The sequence below is a fragment of the Poromitra crassiceps genome (genome assembly GCF_964638095.1).
Source record: "Poromitra crassiceps genome assembly, chromosome: 4".
Classification (NCBI taxonomy): Eukaryota; Metazoa; Chordata; class Actinopteri; order Beryciformes; family Melamphaidae; genus Poromitra; species Poromitra crassiceps.
Window position 1 is genome coordinate 61,386,776 of NC_139626.1, and position 27,945 is coordinate 61,414,720.

Below are 27,945 nucleotides of genomic sequence, written 5' to 3' on the forward strand. Positions count from 1 at the left end.
GCATAATATTCCTTGCAAGAGTAAATCAGTCAGCATTCTCAGATGAAAGTCACATTTGGCTATAGTGAAAGACAATCCTGAAGAAAATCATGTCATCAAAAGTGCTTATTAACGGTACTTTTTATTATTTGGTAGAAATTCAGATGAGTGCTGCAATGTTAAAATCGCCCTGTGGTATTTCGATGTCCCTTAATACGAAAGTCAATAAAAAGCCATGAGCGGCTGAGAGGGCGGAGTCACCTTCAAAGTGATGGAACCACCCGCTACGGTCACATAGGGGCGGAGACTGGAAGGTCCCCGGTTTGAATCCCTGGGAAAAGACAATGCGCTTTCCAAAAGTGGTCAAGTTTCAGAGCACCAACAACACTTTAGTCAGGATGGGAGAGGAGCTGCAACAATTAATCGATTAGTCGATCGACAGAAAATGAACAGACAACTATTTCGATCATCGATTAGGCTACTCGTTATGAGTACAATTTCAAGAGAAAATGTACAAATTCTCTGATTCCAGCTTCTTAAATGTGAATATTTTCCGGTTTCTTTACTCCTGTATGACAGTAAACTGATATTATCTTGGAGTTGTGGACAAACCAAGACACTTGAGGGCGTCATCTTGGGCTTTGGGAAACACTGATTGTCATTTGCTACCATTTTCTGACATTTTATAGAGCAAACAACTAATTGATTAATCGAGAAAATAATCAACAGATGAATCAATTATGAAAATAATCGTTAGTTGTAGATGGGAGAGAAGCCTTTTCTCAGTGTTAGTGCCCGCACCGTGCTGGTTCTATTGCTTTGCAGGCAAAGTGTTGCTCTTCCCTGCCTAAACCGCTTCTGCCCACGTTCCCTCGAGCAAAGCGCAGAAGTCCCCGATTGCTCCAGTTCCCCCGGCAGCCAACGGCAAAAGCCGTCGAGGCAGCTGCCAGCTTTCAATGTGTCTGTATGAGAGTGTAGCAGCCCGTTGGCGTTGCTGGAAAAGATCGGCGAATCATCCCTGGATGTCCCCAAGTTCAACACGCCGTTAAAGGGACGGTGAAAGAGCCGAGGTGAGGATCCTGAAGCGACTCGTCCGTCGGTCGTTCACCTTCCACCGTAACACTTGACCACGTCGCCGCCCCCCATGTCCTCCAGTCTCTGGGGGCAGTCGTAGGGCGATTGCTCTTCCCCGCTGTCAGAGTCCATCGCAACGCTCTCCGTCTCTGGCGAGCTGTCGGCACGCTGGCTCTCCCACGTCGACTCGCCGTCTTCCGGCCGCTGGCTGCTGCCCTCCGACAGGCCGTCCTCCATGTACACAGCGCCGGGCGGGGGGGAGTGGCCGGACGTCTCCCCGGGATGCTCCTCCTCCTCCAGAGAGACGAGCGCGAGGCCGCAGTCCGCCTTGTGATTGGCTGGTTCTAAGGTGCAGGCGCTGGACTGGCTCATGTTCACGTTCAGCACCTTCACGTCGTGGGTCGGCAGCAGAGGTTCCTGTGTGACCAAATGACAAGGAGATACTCATAGTACTCAAAAGGTTTGGGGGATGCGACCGGAATGAATTAAAGGAGTAGTTCACCCAAAAATGTTATATTCTGTCATCATCTTCAAGGTTCAAGGATATTTGTCATTCCAAACCATGAGACATGAAAGGGAACGAAATGAGAACTCGGGGTCCTCGTGAATAGTATCAATACTATGCCAAAAATATCATATATAAAAAAAATCACTATCATCAGTACTAAAAATAACTCCATAAAAGGAAGCATTATAAAAAAACAACATAAGACATGGACAGGTGGCCAAAAGCGCATGATTGCATTACATCATACCTGATGTTAAAAGCAGAGGAGTCACTAAGGTGCAATGTGCTTAAAACAGATACATCAATAGACAGCATTGCAACATTGTAACAGACAGCAGCAATACATTAGACCAGTGGTTCTCAAATGGGGGTCCGCGGACACCCAGGGGTCCATGGCACTTTGCCAGGGGGTCCGCGAAAAGTTTTCAGGTAAAAAAAAAAAAAAAAAATGCTACATGTTACTTATTCCTTCCCAAACTACTTCCTACATGGTGCTAGTCTATCAAAATATCTTGGCTGTCATTGATTGTGTTGCATAGTGGTTTTCTGTACTGTTGACAAATTGTGATATTGTAAGTCGCTTTGGACAAAACAAAAGCGTCTGCTAAATGACGTAATGTAAATGTAATGTAATACATTTTTTTTTTTTTTTGCAAAATCTTCATAGTTCAACGAAAATAGTTTATGCTTTAAATCTTAAATGCTTCATGGATTACATTCTAATAACAAACCTATCAAATTAAAAGTCAAGCACGTTACCGTGGAAACAATTAAGCTTAGCCCAAAATCACAAATCAGAATGAGGGGGTCCCCGCTATATTTTAAACCTTTAAGGGGTCCTTGGCTGAAAAACATTTGAGAACCTCTGCATTAGACGAGCAGCATTTATGCAGAGAGAGTCTCAGCATGGTGGATGGTTTCCATCCACCTGTTTTTATGCTCAATTTACAATTGTGCAACATTCAAATCCTGAGTGGAAACACCAGAAAATTCGATAAACCCTCAAAATATAGCAAAAAAAGTAGGTCGGGAGGCGGAGAAGTAGGTTGTATCGATAAAAAGAAATGTGATCAATGCAATCGAAACGGCTTTAGTGAATCTGTAACCAAACTCCGTTCAAAAACATGCAGTTTTAACGGAGGAAGACAGCGGGATTTCAGGCGACTCGCATCCAGAATTGACATTTTATTCACTTACGGTAACATCTCCGTGGATTATATGCCGAATTCAAGAGTGGCGTCTGGTAATACATTTTACGTACCTCTGTATAATCAAGAACCGTTAAATTAATATGTGATGTTTTTCATAGCGAGACAACGGCGCGCACGACGTGTAACGTTAGCAGAGGCAGACACAGACAGCAGTGCGCTCTGCTCTCCATCACCAAGCTTTCCATCATGATTTCCTCCACTTCAGTCTGAATATCAGGCTGGGATGTTCTCTCTTTGCCTCACATTTATTCAGAGAACAGGGTTAATTTCCCTCGTTTGAGGGTTTGACTGGCGTCTGGTTATGTTTTAATCACGTCAACTAATTGCCCCTCCTCTTCACCATTCCTGATGTTACGCATAACGGTAGTCGGTGGAAACGTGCGTAATATCGCATTTTCTTTTCAAAAAGAGCTATATTTACACCATTTAGTGACAATCTGAACTACAGCTGGTTGATTTGTTTGTTTGTTTGGTGTATACGTCTTTCTATTCACAGTGTGATTTTTTGTTGTTTGTTTTTGTTTTGGAACTCTAAAGAAGGTCTCCATTGACTTCAGTTGTTTTGGAGGCTGCTACCAAGTTGTGCTAGCAACCTCCCTGTGTGTTATATGCTATGGACAAAAATCTCACATGTGTGCATGAGGGTGAGTAGATGACTATTTTTGGGTGAACTATTCCTTTAAGAAGTAGGTCTGCCTGTATTTTGTGTATATATATATATATATTACCAAACACTTTGGTGTAGGGTTGACTTACCAAACACTTTGGTGTAGGGTTGACTTACCAAACACTTTGGTGTAGGGTTGACTTACCAAACACTTTGGTGTAGGGTTGACTTACCAAACACTTTGGTGTAGGGTTGACTTACCAAACACTTTGGTGTAGGGTTGACTTACCAAACACTTTGGTGTAGGGTTGACTTACCAAACACTTTGGTGTAGGGTTGACTTACCAAACACTTTGGTGTAGGGTTGACTTACCAAACACTTTGGTGTAGGGTTGACTTACCAAACACTTTGGTGTAGGGTTGACTTACCAAACACTTTGGTGTAGGGTTGACTTACCAAACACTTTGGTGTAGGGGCGGGGTTAGGCAAGCTCATTTTCCAGGCCTTCACCTTGCAGATCGTCAGGGTTACCACGATGATGACAGCGGCAAAGAGTGACAGCAGCACAGACAAGACGATCAGATAGAAGTCTGTTAACAACAAAGAGTGAACAGCAGCACAGACAAGACGATCAGATAGAAGTCTGTTAACAACAAAGAGTGAACAGCAGCACAGACAAGACGATCAGATAGAAGTCTGTTAACAACAAAGAGTGACAGCAGCACAGACAAGACGATCAGATAGAAGTCTGTTAACAACAAAGAGTGAACAGAACAGCAGCACAGACAAGACGATCAGATAGAAGTCTGTTAACAACAAAGAGTGAACAGCAGCACAGACAAGACGATCAGATAGAAGTCTGTTAACAACAAAGAGTGAACAGCAGCACAGACAAGACGATCAGATAGAAGTCTGTTAACAACAAAGAGTGAACAGCAGCACAGACAAGACGATCAGATAGAAGTCTGTTAACAACAAAGAGTGAACAGCAGCACAGACAAGACGATCAGATAGAAGTCTGTTAACAACAAAGAGTGAACAGCAGCACAGACAAGATGATCAGATAGAAGTCTGTTAACAACAAAGAGTGAACAGCAGCACAGACAAGACGATCAGATAGAAGTCTGTTAACAACAAAGAGTGAACAGCAGCACAGACAAGACGATCAGATAGAAGTCTGTTAACAACAAAGAGTGAACAGAACAGCAGCACAGACAAGACGATCAGATAGAAGTCTGTTAACAACAAAGAGTGACAGCAGCACAGACAAGTTGCTATAGAAAATATATAGAAACGTGTTGTCTTGAGTTGGAATAGAAAATATATAGAAACGTGTTGTCTTGAGTTGGAATAGAAGATATATAGAAACGTGTTGTCTTGAGTTGGAATAGAAGATATATAGAAACGTGTTGTCTTGAGTTGGAATAGAAGATATATAGAAACGTGTTGTATTGAGTTGGAATAGAAGATATATAGAAACGTGTTGTCTTGAGTTGGAATAGAAAATATATAGAAACGTGTTGTCTTGAGTTGGAATAGAAGATATATAGAAACGTGTTGTCTTGAGTTGGAATAGAAAATATATAGAAACGTGTTGTCTTGAGTTGGAATAGAAGATATATAGAATCGTGTTGTCTTGAGTTGGAATAGAAGATATATAGAAACGTGTTGTCTTGAGTTGGAATAGAAAATATATAGAAACGTGTTGTCTTGAGTTGGAATAGAAGATATATAGAAACGTGTTGTCTTGAGTTGGAATAGAAGATATATAGAAACATGTTGTCTTGAGTTGGAATAGAAGATATATAGAAACGTGTTGTCTTGAGTTGGAATAGAAGATATATAGAAACGTGTTGTCTTGAGTTGGAATAGAAGATATATAGAAACGTGTTGTCTTGAGTTGGAATAGAAGATATATAGAAACGTGTTGTCTTGAGTTGGAATAGAAGATAATATAGAAACGTGTTGTCTTGAGTTGGAATAGAAGATATATAGAAACGTGTTGTCTTGAGTTGCTATAGAAGATATATAGAAACGTGTTGTCTTGAGTTGGAATAGAAGATATATAGAAACGTGTTGTCTTGAGTTGGAATAGAAAATATATAGAAACGTGTTGTCTTGAGTTGCTATAGAAGATATATAGAAACGTGTTGTCTTGAGTTGGAATAGAAGATATATAGAAACGTGTTGTCTTGAGTTGGAATAGAAAATATATAGAAACGTGTTGTCTTGAGTTGGAATAGAAGATATATAGAAACGTGTTGTCTTGAGTTGGAATAGAAGATATATAGAAACGTGTTGTCTTGAGTTGGAATAGAAGATATATAGAAACGTGTTGTCTTGAGTTGCTATAGAAGATATATAGAAACGTGTTGTCTTGAGTTGGAATAGAAGATATATAGAAACGTGTCATCCTGCAAGACATTTCAGGCAGGTTCTTCCATTTATTCGAGACAAACCGCTGTTGCCAACAACATACTGTAAATCACATCACAATAGACAATGTAAAAGCTGTATGAATGTGATATAGTCACTGTTGAGTTAGAGCAGGAGGGGTGGCCAAACTTTTTTGGTTGTGGGCCGCATACAGAAAAATATAAGGAGTCGCGGGCCAAACAATATTAAGCGCAGCAGTTTTCGCAGCAAAAAAATTGGACCAGAAAACCCTTGTGCCATCAAAAATTTAATTTCTACCTAAATAAATATATGACACATAGTTTATTTATGTGCTCACCTATATTACAATGTGTATTTCTGTATGTTTTCAAATTTTCTTTCCCTGTGCCAACAGGTGAAGATGGAGATAATTTAACATAACATTAGTATTAAACATTCATTTATTTTTATTTTTATAAATAGACCAGGTCAGGGTACTCAAGTATAACCCATTTTCAATGGTTTTAAATTGAAAAAACAAAATGGGGGAATAGTTTTTTGTTTTTCTGTTTCTTTTCTGTTTCTTTTTTTGTTTTTCCGTTTTTCCCCCGTTTTCGGTTTTCGTTTTCCGTTTTAAACTTTAAAACAGAAAAACGGAAAAACTTTTTTAGCAACAACAACAACAACAACAACAACAAAAATTGTGCTAAATTCATGGCGGGCCACTTAACAACGGGCAGCGACCACGACCACCCCTGAGTTAAAGCAAACAGCGATAGAGAGAACATTTATTTACAAGACAATGTTGCCGATTATTCCTGTAATGAGTAGAGTCATAAATGAAACGTCCAGGTTCAGACGTACCTTGCTCAGGTTCCTGGTGGGCACAGATGCGTTCTGTGTCTTTGAACAAAACCATGGCCTTATACCCGCTGCTGTCGACCATGTATCCCCCCAGCCGGACACAGCACTCGTCCCCACTCTGATTATAGAGGACCTCATGTCTGCACACGGCCTCTTCTGTGCCACACCCTGCTTCACTCTCCACCTGAAGACCACGCAGAACAAGCAGAGAACATCAACCTCCTGTTTTATGAGGCTTTTTTTATATATATATATTTTATTTTTCAATTTTTATAACTTCGAAAACAAAAACAGGCTCAGACAAAACAAAACAATACATATATCGACATTCCAACGTTACAGCGCTGTGCTAACAGCCACGTCAAGTGCCTATGTGCTTGTAAGAGATGTGCGTGGGATCCCACGCGAGGGGTCCACGAAAAGTTTAAGTCAGCCAGAAACGGGTCCCAGACAGCCGAGAACTTCCCAAGCGAATCGGTCCTCAGGAACCGGAGTCTCTCCAGACGTATGACCGAAACCACATCCGTCAGCCAGACAGCCACAACTTAAAAGAAGGTGGAGAGGAGGACTTCCACTCCTTCAGGATGAGTCTCTTGGCGACAGCCATCCCGTGTCAGAGACTGTTGCACAGCCGTAGAGAGGAGGAGAGAGGACTCTGAGCAGCCGAAGATGGCGAGCTCCGCCTCCGGCTGAAGGGCGATCCCATAGGCCTTAAGAGTACCAATCAAATATTTTGGCCCAAAATCCAGAGAGTGAAGGGCAAAACCAAAAAGCATGGGATAGTGTACCCTCTGACTAGGGATGTCACGATACTATCATTTCTACTTCGATACCGATACCGAGGAAAATATCGATTCTATACCATTTTCGATACCACGGGAAGGCGGGGATGATGACACATCAAGAGGCATAAAAGTAAAGTTAGACAGATGGACGGACAGACGCACACTTCTCCCTAATCTAGGCCTGATCAAACTTTGAATTTAGACAGCAGATTAGCCCTGCTCTAGCCATCAGCCTATCAGAACACAGCAGATTAGCCCTGCTCTAGCCATCAGCCTATCAGAACACGTTTAGCTTGTTGAAGAAACACATACCCACCAATGATAGGAAGGGAAAAATCTGTGATTATTCATTAGAAGCAGAAAGCAGTGATGGTATCGAAACTGTTGCAAATGAGTATTTTATCCGATTCAAATTTTCAGCATTGATACTTTTCGATACTTTTGAGAACCCTACCTCTGACACCTGACACCTATCACATAGTGGTGAGACGGAAGGGTAGATCTTGTGCAACCTGGACTTGGAATAATGAAGACGATGAGTGACCTTAAATTGGATCAGCCGGTGTCTGCTGTTAATTGAGCAGAGTTGAACTACAGACAGGCTCCTGTCCCGTATAACCTCAGGCAAGTCAACACCTCCTGCCACGCCTCCTTAATCCTCTCAGTGGGGGCTCTGACACGGTCATCAAACAGACACACAAATCTAGAGATAAGACGCCTGGAGTGAGGGGGAATTGACAAAACATTTAAAAAAAAGCATATTCATTTGGGATGACTTCAAAATCACGAATTGTAGATCGAACATAGTTTGTTTTATGAGGCTTGACGTCCTAACTAGCTCCGTTTCTTTTGAGTCATTTTACACAAATTGCCATAATTCATAAATGGCCTGCATTTATATAGTGCTTTTATACAACGCGCTTTACAATGAGTAGGTACATTCACCCATTCACACAGACATTCATACACAGATGGCGGCAAGCTACCACGCAGGGTGCTGGTGCAACCATCGGCGAGCGATTTGGCATTCAGTATCTTGCCCAAGGACACTTGGACATGTAGACTGGAGGAGCCGGGGATCGAACCACCGACCTCTTTTATCCTAAGTGATTACACTTGTGCAGGAGTTGGAGGTGCTTTGCGTGTGTCATTTCACTCATAAGGTGCTAGTACTAGTAACAGAATCATAACCCACGTGACTCTAACCTACATCGTAGAAACAAAATTCTACCCGATGACTTGGGTGAAGATGCGTCATTAGGCCATTTTTTTTATTTTCTTGAAAATCTAGTTCTGTTAACTCCTCCTAAACCATTGAGTCAGTCATCCCCACATTTGGTATGCGTCATCTCTGGACTCCCATGATTAAAATGTATCAACAGATGTGTGTCACTCCACATTCAGATGTGTGTCACTCCACATCAGATGTGTGTCACTCCACATCAGATGTGTGTCACTCCACATTCAGATGTGTGTCACTCCACATTCAGATGTGTGTCACTCCACATTCAGATGTGTGTCACTCCACATCAGATGTGTGTCACTCCACATCAGATGTGTGTCACTCCACATTCAGATGTGTGTCACTCCACATTCAGATGTGTGTCACTCCACATCAGATGTGTGTCACTCCACATCAGATGTGTGTCACTCCACATTCAGATGTGTGTCACTCCACATCAGATGTGTGTCACTCCACATCAGATGTGTGTCACTCCACATCAGATGTGTGTCAATCCACATCACTCCACATCAGATGTGTGTCACTCCACATCAGACGTGTGTCACTCCACATCAGATGTGTGTCACTCCACATTCAGATGTGTGTCACTCCACATTCAGATGTGTGTCACTCCACATCAGATGTGTGTCACTCCACATCAGATGTGTGTCACTCCACATTCAGATGTGTGTCACTCCACATCAGATGTGTGTCACTCCACATCAGATGTGTGTCACTCCACATTCAGATGTGTGTCACTCCACATTCAGATGTGTGTCACTCCACATCAGATGTGTGTCACTCCACATCAGATGTGTGTCACTCCACATCAGATGTGTGTCACTCCACATTCAGATGTGTGTCACTCCACATCAGATGTGTGTCACTCCACATCAGATGTGTGTCACTCCACATTCAGATGTGTGTCACTCCACATCAGATGTGTGTCACTCCACATTCAGATGTGTGTCACTCCACATTCAGATGTGTGTCACTCCACATCAGATGTGTGTCACTCCACATTCAGATGTGTGTCACTCCACATTCAGATGTGTGTCACTCCACATCAGATGTGTGTCACTCCACATCAGATGTGTGTCACTCCACATTCAGATGTGTGTCACTCCACATCAGATGTGTGTCACTCCACATTCAGATGTGTGTCACTCCACATTCAGATGTGTGTCACTCCACATCAGATGTGTGTCACTCCACATTCAGATGTGTGTCACTCCACATCAGATGTGTGTCACTCCACATCAGATGTGTGTCACTCCACATCAGATGTGTGTCACTCCACATCACTCCACAGCAGATGTGTGTCACTCCACATCAGATGTGTGTCACTCCACATCAGATGTGTGTCACTCCACATTCAGATGTGTGTCACTCCACATTCAGATGTGTGTCACTCCACATCAGATGTGTGTCACTCCACATTCAGATGTGTGTCACTCCACATTCAGATGTGTGTCACTCCACATCAGATGTGTGTCACTCCACATTCAGATGTGTGTCACTCCACATCAGATGTGTGTCACTCCACATCAGATGTGTGTCAATCCACATCACTCCACATCAGATGTGTGTCACTCCACATCAGATGTGTGTCACTCCACATCAGATGTGTGTCACTCCACATCAGATGTGTGTCACTCCACATCAGATGTGTGTCACCCCACATCACTCCACATCAGATGTGTGTCAATCCACATCAGATGTGTGTCAATCCACATCAGATGTGTGTCACTCCACATCAGATGTGTGTCACTCCACATCAGATGTGTGTCACTCCACATCAGATGTGTGTCACTCCACATCAGATGTGTGTCACTCCACATCGTTTGGCTGACAATCAATTTGACATATTTGACAACATGAGTCATAACTCGAGGACGCAAAGTCCAACTCATGAAATTACCAACTGTCACTTTTTCACATCAAAAGTAAAATGTTTCAGGATTTCATTCATAACTGCTGTAATGCAGTAGTTATGAATGAAATAACCTTCATGTCCCCACATGAAGGACCCCTAAACTGACAAAGATTAGACCACGGACCCCCATTTGATAGGATTTTGTCCCACGGACCCCCATATGATAAGATTGATGCTTTTAGATGTTTTATTACAGAAAGTGTATAAAACCAATGACCAAAATAGTCATTGTGTTACTTATGAATGGAATTCTAGCGGGAATAAATTACCCCCCTTTTGGCTGGGGACCCCCTGGAACCCCTTCAAGGACCCCTGGGGGTCCCCGGACCCCCATTTGAGAACCACTGCTGTAATGTAAAGTATGGTGACGTAACAAAGTACTATCAAATTTCTACCCCCATTTCAACCAATCGTATCACGACATGGCAGCTGTCAATCAATCTTCATTTCGAGGAGAAAATTCTGCGGGCAAGATGGCCGCCTAGTGCCTGTAACCTGGCAGAATTCCTAGGCCATAAACCAACTAATAACTTTGCAAATAAATATGTAACATGCAAAATAAAACAAACTGTAATGTCTTCATTTGATGTGGAATGCAAAGACATGTAACTGGCTCATTAAGCTCGCATTCCAGGAATAATGTTAACGTCCGCGGGTCTTAACGTCCGCCCGGCCCCTCGGACATCCCGGGCCGGCAGGCGGCACATGTGCCTCTGCTTTCAGACAGCACTACACGTGGAGGCTTTCAGACAGCACTACACGTGGAGGCTTTCAGACAGCACTACACGTGGAGGCTTTCAGACAGCACTACACGTGGAGGCACTACACGTGGAGGCTTTCAGACAGCACTACACGTGGAGGCTTTCAGACAGCACTACACGTGGAGGCTTTCAGACAGCACTACACGTGGAGGCTTTCAGACAGCACTACACGCGGAGGCTTTCAGACAGCACTACACGCGGAGGCTTTCAGACAGCACTACACGTGGAGGCTTGCAGACAGCACTACACGTGGAGGCTTTCAGACAGCACTACACGTGGAGGCTTTCAGACAGCACTACACGCGGAGGCTTTCAGACAGCACTACACGTGGAGGCTTTCAGACAGCACTACACGTGGAGGCTTTCAGACAGCACTACACGTGGAGGCTTTCAGACAGCACTACACGTGGAGGCTTTCAGACAGCACTACACGTGGAGGCTTTCAGACAGCACTACACGTGGAGGCAGCCAGTTCCTTTCAGACAGCACTGGCACTGGCTGACATGACGCCCGGCCGTGCAGTTTGCTGCTGGTTGCTGCCAGATCCACATGACGATGCGTGCGTAGATCTTCTATACCATTTTTAAAGGGGTGGGGAGTGGGGCGAGTACCCGAACAGCAGAAACGTTACTCGAATACTGACGTTATGAACGAGTGCTCGAGTACCCGAGTACTCGCGCCCATCCCTACTCCCGACTTGTCTGAACCACGCGCACACACACACACACACACACACTCAAATTTATTGCACAAAAAATAGCGCATTAATTTAATACAAAATGCCTTCATGCACTGTTAACCTCAAATGAACAAAAAAGTGCAACAGAAGTGCAACTAGGGCTAAAAACCAATTGAAATAAGGCAGACTTGAATTACAGGCAAGTCAAACTGGTCATGCTCAGAAAGTCTTATTTGAACTGTATGAAATATGAAATAAAAGGCAGACTTATCTTGAATTATATGCCTATATGTTTTTAAACAAGTTAATAATAATAATAATAATAAAACAAGTTAACCTGGTCATGCTAATCCAGTTTCAATAGTCTGAATTTAACTAATATGAAATAAAAAGGCAGACTTTTTTTTTTTGGGCCAATGTCCGCGACCCAATCAAAACGGCCCCGCGACCCACCTTTGGGTCGCGACCCACCAGTTGAGAAACGCTGACCTAGAGAAGCGGGTGCACCGCTTAAAAAGAGAGCATACATCATCTATACAACTGTCACGGTTAGGGGTTCAATTCCCTCTGTGGCTCAGTGAGTAGAGCAAGGCACTAACACTACGGCCTGCGAAAAGAGTGCGTTCAGTCAAACAGCTAGAAGTCTCTCTGTGTGGTCAAACTGTATGATACTTACTCCATCTAATAGAACTGTCTCTGTGTGGTCAATAGGGGTGGGGGAAAAAATCGATTCACCTAAGTATCGCGATTTTTAATGTCACGATATTTTGGATCGATCTTTTATTCCAGAATCGATAATCGCAAAAAAAAAACAAAAAAAAAAACAATTTTTTTTTTTTTTTTTTTGGTGCTTGCAGTCAGGCCACTCACTGAACAGCAGGCCAGGCGCCGCCTACTGGTTTACTAGTGGTTTTATTACTTTATTAGTTAGTCTGAAGTAATAATTACACTTCAGGGTTAAAGTGGGTGCATCTCATTGTAAAATTGGACTTCAAACGGCCCAAATCTGGCTTCAAACGGCCAAAATTGGGCTTCAAACGGCCCAAATTTCACGCGCGTCGGCCCATATCGGCCTGGCCTGCTTGGTATCTAATGCCGGCCTGAATTATGATCCCAGTCCGCCCCTGTTTTTAACTATATCGCCCAGCCCTACTCATGATATATAATATACAGTCTCTAGTGTATGATTCAACTTTTCCCATGTTCTAATCTAGTGTAAAAAAGCAAACAAACTGAAAAAAGAAAAGAAAAAAATAAACAAAAATCGCAATAAATCGTAATATCGAATCGCAATAATCGTAGAATCGCAATACTTAAGAATCGCAATATAAATCGAATCGGCACCCAAGAATCGTGATAGTATCGAATCGGGAGATAAGTGAATCGCCACAGCCCTAGTGGTCAAACTGTATGATACTTACTCCATCTAAAAATACTTTGAATTGGAAGGAGGGCTCGTCCTGCTGGAGGGCTGACAGCTCCTTGTAGATGTGAAGCGGGTTGTGAAAGCTCACTCTGGCCTTGGAATCCTTCACAGACAGCGTCACAGGAGGGAAGTCCAGTTTACCTGGAGAAGCAATTCAAATTCAATCTCTAGAAGAAGAAACATACTGTATTCGCAAATCATGTCTATACCCAACTCAAGCAAACATCTTTCTCAGACCCAGACAGTTGCATCTGAACTGAGTGTACTGCTACATAAACACACCAGCGGTGTGACCAAGTCTGTCTCAAGTCTAAATGCCGATTGCAGTCAAGTGAAGTCCATGTCATTTATGTCAAGTCAAGTCTCAAGTCTAAATGTAGATTGCAGTCAAGTGAAGCCGATGTCATTTATGTCAAGTCAAGTCTCAAGTCTAAATGTAGATTACAGTCAAGTGAAGTCCATGTCATTCATGTCAAGTCTAAATGTAGATTGCAGTCAAGTGAAGTCCATGTCATTCATGTCAAGTCTAAATGTAGATTGCAGTCAAGTGAAGTCCATGTCATTTATGTCAAGTCAAGCCCCAAGTCTAAATGTAGATTACAGTCAAGTGAAGCCGATGTAATTTATGTCAAGTCAAGTCTCAAGTCTAAATGTAGATTGCAGTCAAGTGAAGCCGATGTCATTTATGTCAAGTCAAGTCTCAAGTCTAAATGTAGATTGCAGTCAAGTGAAGTCCATGTCATTCATGTCAAGTCTAAATGTAGATTGCAGTCAAGTGAAGTCCATGTCATTCATGTCAAGTCTAAATGTAGATTGCAGTCAAGTGAAGTCCATGTCATTTATGTCAAGTCAAGCCCCAAGTCTAAATGTAGATTACAGTCAAGTGAAGCCGATGTAATTTATGTCAAGTCAAGTCTCAAGTCTAAATGTAGATTACAGTCAAGTGAAGCCGATGTCATTTATGTCAAGTCAAGTCTCAAGTCTAAATGTAGATTGCAGTCAAGTGAAGTCCATGTCATTCATGTCAAGTCTAAATGTAGATTGCAGTCAAGTGAAGTCATTCATGTCAAGTCTAAATGTAGATTACAGTCAAGTGAAGTCCATGTCATTTATGTCAAGTCAAGTCTCAAGTCTAAATGTAGATTACAGTCAAGTGAAGCCGATGTAATTTATGTCAAGTCAAGTCTCAAGTCTAAATGTAGATTACAGTCAAGTGAAGCCGATGTCATTTATGTCAAGTCAAGTCTCAAGTCTAAATGTAGATTGCAGTCAAGTGAAGTCCATGTCATTCATGTCAAGTCTAAATGTAGATTGCAGTCAAGTGAAGTCCATGTCATTCATGTCAAGTCTAAATGTAGATTACAGTCAAGTGAAGTCCATGTCATTTATGTCAAGTCAAGTCTCAAGTCTAAATGTCAATTACAGTCAAGTGAAGCCGATGTAATTTATGTCAAGTCAAGTCTCAAGTCTAAATGTAGATTACAGTCAAGTGTAGCCGATGTCATTTATGTCAAGTCAAGTCTCAAGTCTAAATGTAGATTGCAGTCAAGTGAAGTCCATGTCATTCATGTCAAGTCTAAATGTAGATTGCAGTCAAGTGAAGTCCATGTCATTCATGTCAAGTCTAAATGTAGATTACAGTCAAGTGAAGTCCATGTCATTTATGTCAAGTCAAGTCTCAAGTCTAAATGTCAATTACAGTCAAGTGAAGTCTATGTCATTCATGTCAAGTCAAGTCCCAAGTCTAAATGTAGATTACAGTCAAGTGAAGTCCATGTCATTCATGTCAAGTCTAAATGTAGATTAGAGTCAAGTGAAGTCCATGTCATTCATTGTCAAGTCTAAATGTGGATTATAGTCAAGTGAAGTCCATGTCATTCATGTCAAGTCTAAATGTAGATTACAGTCAAGCCAAGTCCATGTCATTCATGTCAAGTCAAGTCCCAAGTCTAAATGTAGATTACAGTCAAGTGAAGTCCATGTCATTCATGTCAAGTCTAAATGTAGATTAGAATCAAGTGAAGTCCATGTCATTCATGTCAAGTCTAAATGTAGATTACACTCAAGTGAAGTCCATGTCATTCATGTCAAGTCAAGTAGTCATCAAAGTACAAGTCAGTCAAGTCCCAAGTCACCGGAACCCAAGTCAACTCAAGTCTCAAGTCTTCTCTTCACGCATCAGGTCAAGTCTCAAGTGGCTAAACTTCAGTCCAAGTCATGTGACTTGAGTCCCCTCTTCTGAACACACACACACACACACACACACACACACACACACACACACACACACACACACGAAGAATAGCCTTCGCAGTATGCATGCATTTTGCATTACATTAGGGCATTTAGCAGACGCTGTTGTCCAAAGTGACTTACAAATAGTACATGTTGTCAAAAGTAGTGAAATCAACTGTGCAAAAACAGTCTACATCAACCAAGACCTTTTTTTGTGTGCATATGACTTACATTGTACATGAGCTGTCAGGAGATCATTGAATGTGAATGTAGGTGTCTCAGCAGCAGTGTGGGAGCTGAGCTCTCCTCGTTCAGCCGTCAGCTGGATGTGATGCACGGCCGCGTAGCGCTGCCAGGCGACGCGGCTCACGTCGTACTGGCGCTCCTTAGTTTGGCCGATCACCTTCAAATGCCTTGAAAACATGCAGCGAGATCAATCAGAATGTGTCAAGTATTCAATTAATTCAAAAAACACATAAAGAAAATGTAAAAAAAGTAATGCTGCACTGTGATTTCTGTGACACACAAAGCTAGGGTGCGTTACATTCAAGCCATTGTCATACGAGTTCCCACAACGCTGATTACGTTGGCGCCTTGCATGGCTGCAGGCAGATGCCGTCGGTGTGAATGTGTGAATGTGAGGTATTCATTCATATACAGTGGAATCCGGCCGCTTATAGTGATCAACCGCTTATATTGATCAAAAAGCTTGGTCCTGAATCATTCCTATTAGAGCTGTGCCGATTCACTTATCTCCCGATTCGATACTATCACGATACTTGGGTGCCGATTCGATATATATTGCGATTCTCAAGTATTGCGATTCTACGATTATTGCGATTCGATATTAACGATTTATTGCGATTTTTGTTTCTTTTTTCAGTGTGTTTGCTTTTTTACACTAGATTAGAACATGGGAAAATTTAATCATACACTTCTAGAGACTATATTATATCATGAGTAGGGCTGGGCGATATAGATCAAAAGTATATTGATACAACATCTTTCATATCAGTCTATATCGATAATTATTGATCATTTTAATTACCTGTTTTTATTAATAAAAAAACATGAGAAGAAAAAGGTTGCATTTAGCCACTTTGAACCACCTTATTTTCAAGGCACACAGGTAGGTCTAATTTGTCACACACACACATACATGCTCTGAGTGCAACTGCAAGCAGTAATTTACAGACATGGTGACGTTTTACTTTGATGACAGCCTAGCGTTGCCAGCCTTCTAAAAAAACGTTTGGTAACGTGTATTTCAGGGTTGTAGGGTTAACGTTAGGTGAATCAGAGGTGTGGAAAAGCCTGGGTTTTGCTTTGACTTGCTTAACTACGAAATATGTCATAGGCTTATGTAGGGCTGGAGAAAGCCTTGCCTCGCTGAAAATGCGGTACATTTCTCCATATCAGTTTTATATACCCATCAAGACTCCGCCCAAGCAGAAGACATAAAGTCATAAGCTGTGTGCACAATAGATGACACAATGAGTTATTCCTGTGCCAAAGTACAAGTAAAACCTTTCCAACACTTTGTCTCTGCTCACAGAAGTGAATTGAGCTGCGGGTGCCCCGCAGCTCAATTCACTGCAAAGTAACGTTGCAGACGTCGTATTTGTGAAATTGGTGTCTTAACATTATTGCACACTTTTTTATAATGTCCTAGTCTAACAACAGCTTTTTTTGGGGTCGGGCTGAGTGTTCTATGTGACAACGGTGGGCGAGTTGAGCTCGTCCGCGTCTCAAGCGGGTCGGGTGCATTTTTTTAGGATCGTTGAGAACTCTAGACGGGTGTGTCATGCGGGGATGCCATCATTTGGTTGTTTGTTTTTTTGCTTTTTGGGAGCTAGATACTCTGAACAGAATGCAAGGAAAGGCTAGGCAAAGGTCAGTGATGTCTTGGGGGTGGGGCTAGGCAAAGGTCAGTGATGTGTTGGGGGTGGGGCTAGGCAAAGGTCAGTGATGTCTTGGGGGTGGGCTAGGCAAAGGTCAGTGATGTCTTGGGGTGGGGCTAGGCAAAGGTCAGTGATGTCTTGGGGGTGGGGCTAGGCAAAGGTCAGTGATGTGTTGGGGGTGGGGCTAGGCAAAGGTCAGTGATGTGTTGGGGGTGGGGCTAGGCAAAGGTCAGTGATGTCTTGGGGGTGGGGCTAGGCAGAGGTCAGTGATGTGTTGGGGGTGGGGGTAGGCAGAGGTCAGTGATGTCTTGGGGGTGGGGCTAGGCAAAGGTCAGTGATGTCATGGGGGTGGGGCTAGGCAGAGGTCAGTGATGTGTTGGGGGTGGGGCTAGGCAAAGGTCAGTGATGTGTTGGGGGTGGGGCTAGGCAGAGGTCAGTGATGTGTTGGGGGTGGGGCTAGGCAAAGGTCAGTGATGTGTTGGGGGTGGGGCTAGGCAAAGGTCAGTGATGTCTTGGGGGTGGGGCTAGGCAGAGGTCAGTGATGTCTTGGGGGTGGGGCTAGGCAGAGGTCAGTGATGTGTTGGGGGTGGGGCTAGGCAAAGGTCAGTGATGTCTTGGGGGTGGGGCTAGGCAGAGGTCAGTGATGTCTTGGGGGTGGGGCTAGGCAGAGGTCAGTGATGTCTTGGGGGTGGGGCTAGGCAGAGGTCAGTGATGTCTTGGGGGTGGGGCTAGGCAGAGGTCAGTGATGTGTTGGGGGTGGGGCTAGGCAAAGGTCAGTGATGTCTTGGGGGTGGGGCTAGGCAGAGGTCAGTGATGTCTTGGGGGTGGGGCTAGGCAGAGGTCAGTGATGTGTTGGGGGTGGGGCTAGGCAGAGGTCAGTGATGTGTTGGGGGTGGGGCTAGGCAGAGGTCAGTGATGTGTTGGGGGTGGGGCTAGGCAGAGGTCAGTGATGTCTTGGGGGTGGGGCTAGGCAGAGGTCAGTGATGTCTTGGGGGTGGGGCTAGGCAGAGGTCAGTGATGTCTTGGGGGTGGGGCTAGGCAGAGGTCAGTGATGTCTTGGGGGTGGGGTTAGGGTTTGCATATGGGTCAAGGCTACGGACCGATGGGGCTGGTTAGGGATGGATGCCCTCCGTGGAGGGCAGGCAGGGGAGGCGGGCTGCCGATGCCTCAGTGTCAGGGCGTGACCTCTGGTGCGTCTTCAGGACCGTGGATACAAATGTGAGCGGTAGCATGGCGAGCAGGAGAAGAGGCAGAGGCAGGCTTGAATGTGTAGCAGGATAAAACTCCACTCACCCATCTGCTGCTTCATGCGTCAGCCTGAAGCTGGTGTCTGGCTGCTGCTGGCTGTAGCTCCAGTGCAGAGTGACCTGGGTGTTCTGGCAGATCACAGTCACGTTTTCTGGAGGTGAAACTGCAACAGATGGATTTTGTTTAATGCCATATACCTGTGTGTGTCCTACATATACCTGTGTGTGTCCTACATATACCTGTGTGTGTCCTACATATACCTGTGTGTGTCCTACATATACCTGTGTGTGTCCTACATGTGTGTCCTACATATACCTGTGTGTGTCCTACATATACCTGTGTGTGTCCTACATGTGTGTCCTACATATACCTGTGTGTCCTACATATACCTGTGTGTGTCCTACATATACCTGTGTGTGTCCTACATATACCTGTGTGTGTCCTACATATACCTGTGTGTCCTACATATACCTGTGTGTGTCCTACATATACCTGTGTGTGAAAAACTGTTGTCCTACAGTGACTCAACCAGCAGACAAAGTTATTTCATTCATCTATACTCTGCTCTAACAGCCCATGTCCCCCCACTCAAACAAAAAATGACTCAATTGACACACCTCTCTCTCTCTCTCTCTCTCTCTCTCTCTCTCTCTCTCTCTCTCTCTCTCTCTCTCTCTCTCTCTCTCTCTCTCTCTCTCTCTCTCTCTCTCTCTCTCTCTCTCTCTCTCTCTCTCTCTCTCTCTCTCTCTCTCTCTCTCTCTCTCTCTCTCTCTCTCTCTCTCTCTCTCTCTCTCTCTCTCTCTCTCTCTCTCTGTAGGGGAAAAAAAAAAGTCAGAAATAACTCCAATAATTAAAGTCCCAAATCGAGGGGTGGGGGGAAATTATTATTATTGCTATTATTATTAGTGAATTTACTCTGGTTGCAGCGTTTTGGCTCTGCGGGGCAGCAGAGCGGACTGATTCTCTTAGAACAGGAAATGTAAATGGAGTCCTGGTTACCTGCTGAGTGAGTGGGAGGGAGATAGGCTATGCAAACATAGCAGCCACACACCACGTAATACAAGTTAGAGAGCGACTTACAGCCATGTAACTTAATAGGTAGTGTCATGTACTGTAAGTCCACGTGGGCTGGGCACATTGTGTGTGTGTGTGTAACACTTTAACAAACAACCCATCAAACTTGTCCTTGGCGACCACTCAACCTCTGAAGTCCTGCTCCACTTAACTTAACTTAACTTGAACACGTCTGATCCTCTGATGGGTGCAGCAGCAGCAATAAGGAAGTCGATACAGTGGTTCTGTGAAGTTGTGTTTCCAGCATTAAAGCCACCCGGGTTGCAATTCAGCATTCCAATAAATGTCATCCCTAAATACCTCCCAACCCATTTCTAATTATAAATCAATCATCAATCAAATGTGAAGGTGTCATCAGCAAACACTGGCCTTCAAACTGAAGACAGGCTCAGGAGCAGGAGGTTAGTTCCACTGAAACGTTCTCCAAAAGGTTGATGTTTGAACAGTAGGGGTGTCACGATACACTCAGTTCACGATACGATACGTATCACGATACTGGGTTCACGATAACGATACGATACGATACGATTTTAACAATATTTTTTTAAACTTGAATAATGACAATATATGACTGGAAAAGTAGTATTTTATTTGAAATGCACAAATACAAAACATGCTGTTGTGGGAAATTGTTATTACAATAACAACTAGAAAAAACATGAGATTGGAGATAAGGCTTATCTTGAAATAGAATGAGTTACACCGTCACTTAGATTTACTTTGAACTAAAAGGTTTCTCAGCAGTATAAATTCTCATTATGCATCTTCAGTTTTTCTTCAAACTCAAACAACAAGACTTTTCTTAGCCTATTTTTTATGCATCTTCAATTTTTCCTGTCAAGTAAACAGTTTTGCCAGAAACTCAATTGAATGGTTTCTCTCCTGTATAACTTCTCATGTGTCTCTTCAGAGACTTGTTCAACTGAACTACTTTCCACACATTGAACTTCAACAAACAAAGACGTTTCTTTGTCTATTTTTGAAAAAAAAAAAAAAAAAAAAAAAAAGTTTTTTTTTTTTTTTTTTTTTTCACGATATGAGATTTCATCTCAACGATACATATCGTGACGTTTTACTATCGCGAAATTTCGTGGGACGATATATTGTGACACCCCTATTGAACAGCCGATGTGACAATAAGGTGGTTGAGGATGAAGCATATAGATGATGGAATATGGAAAAGATAGACAGCTCATCCCACGCTCCTTCCACTTGAGTACCGCAGGGATGGCGTATTTTTGTAGGCTTGAGCAGAAATCGCCGCCATGTTGGTTCGTCAGGGGAAAAGTCTATGGGGTTTTTAGAACGGGGATTTCAGCTTAAATGCATCAAATAAGGTCTGTGGTTAACAGACGTTCATGAAAGTGCGGCCTTTGTGTTCAGCACGATAATCTTCACAAAGGTGAATCACTGTTATGACTTTTGAAGCGTTTTCTAAAAATCACATTAAAAAAAAAACGCTTTATACGTTTCAAAGGTCGTACTCGTTTGTGAAGCCGATCGTGCTGATGCAAAGTAGGGGTGTCAAAATGAATCGTATAATCGATGCGTCGCGATGCGGACGTGTGAATCGAATCGTTGACAGATGAATCGTTGAATCGTTTATGTTAAAATTTCTGTTGACATTCAGATTTTAAAGCACTTTAATTGTATTAATTGGAAAAAGTAGCCATGTGCAGTAATAACACAGAAAATTGAGGATTTGATACTTTGAGCTGTATCGAGATGCATCGTGGAATCTAAGACAGATGAATCATAATCGAATCGAATCGTGAGGCCAGTGAAGATTCACAGCCCTGATGCAAAGGCCGCAGTTTCATAAACTTTTGTTAACCACAGACCTTATTTTATACATTTAAGTGAAATCTCCATGTTAAATCCCCATAGACTTTTACCCTGACCAACCCAAATGCTGCTTCCGGACTCATTCCTGCGGTGCTCTAGTATGAAATGGTATCTTCCGGTCTCCTAAATGGGCATGGTCACCTCTCCCCTTGAAGCGTTGTGCTGACCTATCTATCTATCTATCTATTTATCTATCTATCTATCTATCCATCCATCTATCTATCTATCTAAAAGGGGCAATGTGGGCAATGTTTGTTTGTTCTCTGTCTAAATGTTTGTCCCACTGATGTTGTCATAGTGACATAAATCACTGATGATGTCATCATTGATGTCATAAGATGGAGGTTGTGACATCATCAGTGATGTCATTCGTCAGCAGGTGAGCCCACACAGCGGTCGAGCTGCAGGCTCGGCCGGGGCATTGTGACATCATCAGTGATGTCATAAGAGCAAATTCGATGTCATCAGTGATGCGACATCATCAGTGATCATCAGTGATGTCATAAGAGCAAGTGGGTGAGCTGCAGGGCGGGCAAGGCCACGCAGCGGGCGAGCCTAGGAATCGAGCGCACGTAGCACGCGAGATGCCTCGTGAATACAAAACTGCTCCTTGTTAGCTCAATCTACTTTTAACTTAAGATATTCACTGGAAAAATATTTTTCCAACCACAGATTTAGCTACTACACCTGCAAACTTCACATATAGCTTTAGCTCAGTGATACTCAACTTGCGGCGCGGGGGCCAGATGCGGCCCGCGACCGGGCGCAGAGTGGCCCCCTAGAATGTAATTCACAATCAAAACTAACATGAAATCAAGTTTCACTGAGCTCCAGCTAAATTGTCAAATACCGCCGTCTGCTCGCTACCCAGACACTTATGTATGTACTTAACCTAACTAACTATCGGGTGTGCACAACACTGTCAGACTAAACTCCGGCTGACACCCCAAAAACCTACAATCCGCTACAGAAAAATGCATATTGTTTGTTTATTAACTGGCCCCTGGCCTCCTATCATTTCAGGAAAGTGCCCCCCGGGGCAAAGCAAGTTGAATATCCCTGCTTTAGCTAATCGCTACCTGCTAGTGTTAGCTCTTCCTGTTGCCAAATTCTTGCTCCAACTGGTTAACGAACCTTTATAGAGTACCACAGGGATGACATAGCCTTTTGTAGGCTCACCCAGAAGTCCGTGAAATAAGGTCTGTGGTGAACAAAAGTTTATGAAACAGCAAAGTTTGTGTTCATCATCTTCACAAATGAGGAACACTGTTATGACTTTTGGAGCATAAATGCCTTTTCTTATGTGATTTTCAGATACCTGGAATGCTTCAAAAGTGGTAACAAACAATGTTCTTCATTTGTGAAGATTATCTCGCTGAACACAAACGTTCGATATGTAATTCACCCATCCGAATTAAAATAATAATAATGTTGTTTGTTTTTTGCGGTGAGGGGATTTTTTAAAATGTCATTCCTTGATGATCCAGCAGAGGGCGCTCCGCTCTAACAGCTTGACCCATCCTGACCACCTGACTTCCACCTGATGTCTTCACACAAGTTGTTGTTTGATGAGAGACACAAGACAAAATGGAGGCGGCCGATGCTGATGCAGACAACAACAAAGCCAGGAGCGGACAATCACAACAACGCCTCAACGCCACTCACAACGTTATAAAACGGGACCTTCTTAGGCTGTGTGTCACTTTCAACTGCTCCACAGCGCCAGATGTATCGGTTTGGTGCTCAGTGGTTTGTTGGTGTATTGCAGTTTACAATTTTGAGCATCAGCTCTGGCATGTGAATAAGGGCTCGCTATTGGAGGAAACTACAGAATATTTTGGAATACCATGGCCCCGGATACTTTGATAACAAATTGCGGGTCAATTAAAGTTCGTTCAAACTTTGTTTTTTGGAAAAAGTGACAGCTCTCCTCTATACTGGGGGAGTGAGTTTTGGGGGCGTTCCTTTAAAACTGGGAAATGGGAATGTGACGGTTCAAAGGTCATGAGCTCGAACGGTGACGTCACCAGCGCTCGTCTTTTCTCTCCCAAACTCGTAGGAGCCTCAGCAGCCCCGACCTCAAAAATCCAAGATGGCTGCTCCGCGCAACAACGGTAGTTAAAATCGTAGTAAATGTTGTTTATTAGCACTTGTGCCTTGTTTGTGTCTCATTAATTCAGCTGTACACACAGCACTGCCTAACTTTTCTCTGTGTGGTGGACATGGCTAGCCTGGCTAGAGCTAACCGTGGCTGCTTTCCCCATTGTTTAAATGGACTCACGAGGACTCTGATTCACTCAAGTTACAAAAGCACAGATCAATCTCAGTCTTATTGTGAAGCTGATATTGCAGGCAATTCACTGAAGCGGGTCAAGAGTCCAACAAATTAACCTACACACCCTTTTTCTTTCACAAGAGACTTTGCAGACACTATACTGACTCTGCTCAGCCTTTGCTCTATGCCCTAGTTCCTCATTGCGTGGCTGGCGTCTCTCTAAGCTTTAGTTGGCGGCTCTAAGAAATTTCAAAAAACAAAAAAACAAAAACTTTTTTTTTTTAAGATTCCCTGCCTTTTAAGGGGCCCTGCTCTCCCCAAAATTTCAATAAACCTTTATGGCATAGGCTATTACTACAATACAATAATACTGGTGTTGACAGTAATAGAAGGTGCCAAATCATTCAAAACAATAAGCATTTTGCTTTTAGGAGTATTGTGCCAACGTGCATCGCTGTTCCAAAACGTGTCAACGTGTGTCGTTGCCTGGGAAACGTACATCCCATAATACAACTGTTCGCATCGCATCCCATAATAGTATGATGATACTTGGGATGCCATTGCGAACATAGATGTGAACAGGTTAGCTAAAACTTCAGCGTCCCCACCGACGGCCCCCACCGTTGCGGTCGGGGTACGTTTCGAAATCCCTCCAGGCTTGAAAGATTTTCTAGGGGAAACTGGTATATATATATATATATATATATATATATATATATATATATATATATATATATATATATACACAGTATATTTAAGCAATATCACATGAGTGGGAGTGCGGTTGTTGGCTAATATTGGCACTGCTGTGATTCGGTCGCAGGCACGAGGCCGCAGGCCGAGTGCCGAAGATAATCACAGCAGTGCCAATATTAGACAACAACAGCATGACCCCGAGTGTGATATTGCTTTTATACAACAGTTCTATTAAACAAAGCTGATTAATAAAATGACAAAAAGCTGAGAAAATATATGATTTCTGTATTTATTCCTCCGCCAACAAAAATAGTCCCCTCAGCTTTCTGCTTTGCCGAAAATGTAGCCTAATCAGCCTAATTAACTGCAGGCTGTCTACTTTACTACTGTCTCCTCTACAGCTGTGAAGCGTTTTGTTGATTAGGGCAGCTGTGAAGCGGAGTGATCTACACACAGTGAAGCGCCAGTGCATTATAACGGCACTCGTAGGATCCCTCTTGTCCAATCAAATTGCTCGGCCGGAACTACCTGTTGTATATATATATATATATATATATATATACACACCGGTATGTGTGTGTGTGTGTGTGTGTGTGTGTGTGTGTGTGTGTGTGTGTGTAAAACAATAAAACTAAAAAATGGTAGGCACATGTGCTTGGTTGGGGTGGCTTTTGGTGTTTTGCGGTAAAAGTGGCTCTCCTATTGACTTTGTCCTGCCAGTGCGGCTCTCATCGAAGAAATAGTGAGGATCACTGCTCTACGCTGAAGGAATTCTTTTGAAGAAGTGATTTGCAAACCGTGTGTAAACGAGCAGAATACTGGTTCGTTCTGTTGGTAAAGAACAATAACCAAACTATGTGGGGAATTGAGAACAGTGAAGCCACGTGCAGTCATGACACACAGAACTCCAGAAAGTCCAGTCTTTTAAATAGTACGAATTCCCACAACTCTTCCTGCACTACAAACACTCTTACATCATTTGCCCCGCAGAGTGTGATGCTGCCACCAGATTCATTATAGATATACAGTAGATAGATGAGGAAATAAAACACGATTGAGCAACTTCTGCATTTGACTCCTTTTAGGTGTTTTCTTGTAGGTTTTCTGATTTATTTATTTTATTTCATGTTTATTTAAGTAGGGACAGATTAACATGTATAGCATATAAGCTCATTTGCAATGTTTGTCCCTATAGATGTTATTAAAAGCTAATATTAAAAACAAATATACAATAAGCAACAGAGAATATAACACGCACAGCTGGATAATATCAAAATAGAACAGCGAGCTTACGCACGCACGCGCACACACGCACGCGCACACACACACACACACACACACACACACACACACACACACACACACACGGGAAAGGCAAAGTCATTCATGCAGTACATGGCTGATTGCTCTTCATTAACTGTTTTAGGTTGGATTTTAAATTAGTCCACGGTGTGATTTATTTTAATATGTCTATTATTTCAACCAGGCAACCCTTACAGAAAAACACATGCGTTTCCCTGTAGCTAATCATGTTAGCACAGTGCTAATCATGGTATCGGTCATCACACCCCACGGCTGACTGAGCTTGAACCTTGATCTCATTTAGAACTAATAAACATTTAATAATTTCGTATCATCTCTCTCCAGTTTAATATGGCTTATTCTCTGATGTGGCCCAAACAGGAGATTTAGCTATAGCCTAATGGGCTTGTCATGTTTTGTGTGTTTTGTTGTTGTTGCAGTTTGTATGGAGTTTGTATGACCCCCCTCCCCTATTTTCTTATTTTCTTATGTAATAAAGCAGCATATTTTGATAGTGTCACTGTGATATCTGTAGCCTTGTAGGCCTATTTTCAAGTTTACTTTGGGATTTGCGTTTTTCATGAGGCTTCTTGGTCCAGTCTAGTTCATTTAGGCCTACCCGCATCCTCACAGTCCAGTCTCAAAGGCATGTCACACCATGATGTAGGCCTACTGCATACTGTTTACATCACATAGGCCCTACTTGTAGGTCATTGGTTCTCAGCATGAGTCCGGGGACCAATTAGGGGTCCTTTTAGAGAGGGTCTCAGGCGGCAGAGCCAGATTAACACCCCCAGGGGCCCCGGGGCACTGAAGGTCCCAGGGGCCCCCCTTCACCCCGAGGGCCCCGGGGCACCTGCCCCGGTTGCCCTATGGTTAATCCGGCCTTGCTAAGAGCCTCTCTCTCGGGCACCAGACACCCAGGCAGGTCCCCCTATCACCACCCATCCTCTACCCAGGCTAAGAGCCCCTCTCTCGGGCACCAGAGACAGAGCCAGATTAACACCCCCAGGGGCCCCGGGGCACTGAAGCTCCCAGGGGCCCCCCTTCACCCCGAGGGCCCTGGGGCACCTGCCCCGGTTGCCCTATGGTTAATCCGGCCTTGTCAGGCGGTCCCCAGCTATACTGATTGTTAATTTCAGCATTCATTTACAAGCTAACACAGTTCATGTTTAAAAGGCACTTTAGAGCAACAGAGAATGTACAAGAATGACTGTTCTGATAATAGTTTCTCTGTTAGGCCTATCCCCACCTACATACAGACAGTCATAGAATTCTGGACAAAATATTATTACAATTTAAAAAATAATAATCTGGGATTTGAGTCCGAGACAAACTCCATCTCATCACATGAAAAAACTCCTGTCCCCTACTAGGGCCTAGGGGACAGGAGTGCCTAGGGGACAGGAGGGCCTAGGGGACAGGAGTGCCTAGGGGACAGGAGTGCCGAGGCTACTTGTGCCAGCCATAATAAAACACAGTGCAGATCAGTCACTTTGTGCATAACAGACACCCTATTTATTTACACCTATAGGTTTTTAAATGCGACCTGTATCCGGATGAGTTATCTGGATACAGGTCGCATTTAAAAACCAGGTGTAAACGGGGTGAAAGAAAGTGTTATAGGCGGGTGTGTCTACTCACCGCCGGCACCGGCACCGGAGGAGGAGGAGGCGGCGGCGGCAGCAGCAGCCGCGCTGAGCAGCAGCAGGCCGGGCAGCAGCATGGTCGCTGCTCCCCTCTCACACTGCCGAGCCCTGGTGAACCTGTTACCTGCTCTGAGCTGCTGAGCTCACCTGGCTGAGCTGCTCAGTGCTCAGTCAGGACACAAACTAACACAGCCTGTCTGACTGACTGTCTGTCAGTAAAACCTCTCTGTTATTTCCTCCTGTCCAGACCAGACAGACGAGACGCCTCTCGTTACGACAGTTCCTTATCCGA

At 43.5% G+C, this 27,945-nt stretch overlaps 1 protein-coding gene across 2 annotated transcripts; it reads right to left on the reverse strand.

The window, feature by feature from the left end:
* On the reverse strand, nt 1–27,945 carry ifngr1 (interferon gamma receptor 1). 2 transcript variants are annotated; one of them, XM_083634598.1, is made up of 7 exons: nt 27,649–27,945; nt 18,858–18,975; nt 15,895–16,076; nt 13,439–13,569; nt 6,621–6,804; nt 3,837–3,970; nt 1–1,470 (listed from the first exon to the last, which is right to left on the reverse strand). In XM_083634598.1, the coding sequence occupies exons 1-7, from the start codon at nt 27,728–27,730 to the stop codon at nt 1,084–1,086; spliced, it is 1,218 nt and encodes a 405-aa protein (XP_083490724.1). In that variant the 5' UTR covers nt 27,731–27,945; the 3' UTR covers nt 1–1,083. The 2 variants fall into 2 exon arrangements, with proteins under 2 accessions (XP_083490724.1, XP_083490723.1); XM_083634597.1 differs by having other exon boundaries at nt 13,424–13,569.

Excerpts from the sequence above, each read along its gene's own strand:
- ifngr1 (XM_083634597.1), bottom strand. The coding sequence starts at position 27,730 with ATGCTGCTGCCCGGCCTGCTGCTGCTCAGCGCGGCTGCTGCTGCCGCC. Across the intron at positions 3,971-6,620 it reads CCACCAGGAACCTGAGCAAG|ACTTCTATCTGATCGTCTTG; the intron begins GTACGTCTGAAC and ends TGTTGTTAACAG. Across the intron at positions 1,471-3,836 it reads CCCCTACACCAAAGTGTTTG|GAACCTCTGCTGCCGACCCA; the intron begins GTAAGTCAACCC and ends TTGGTCACACAG.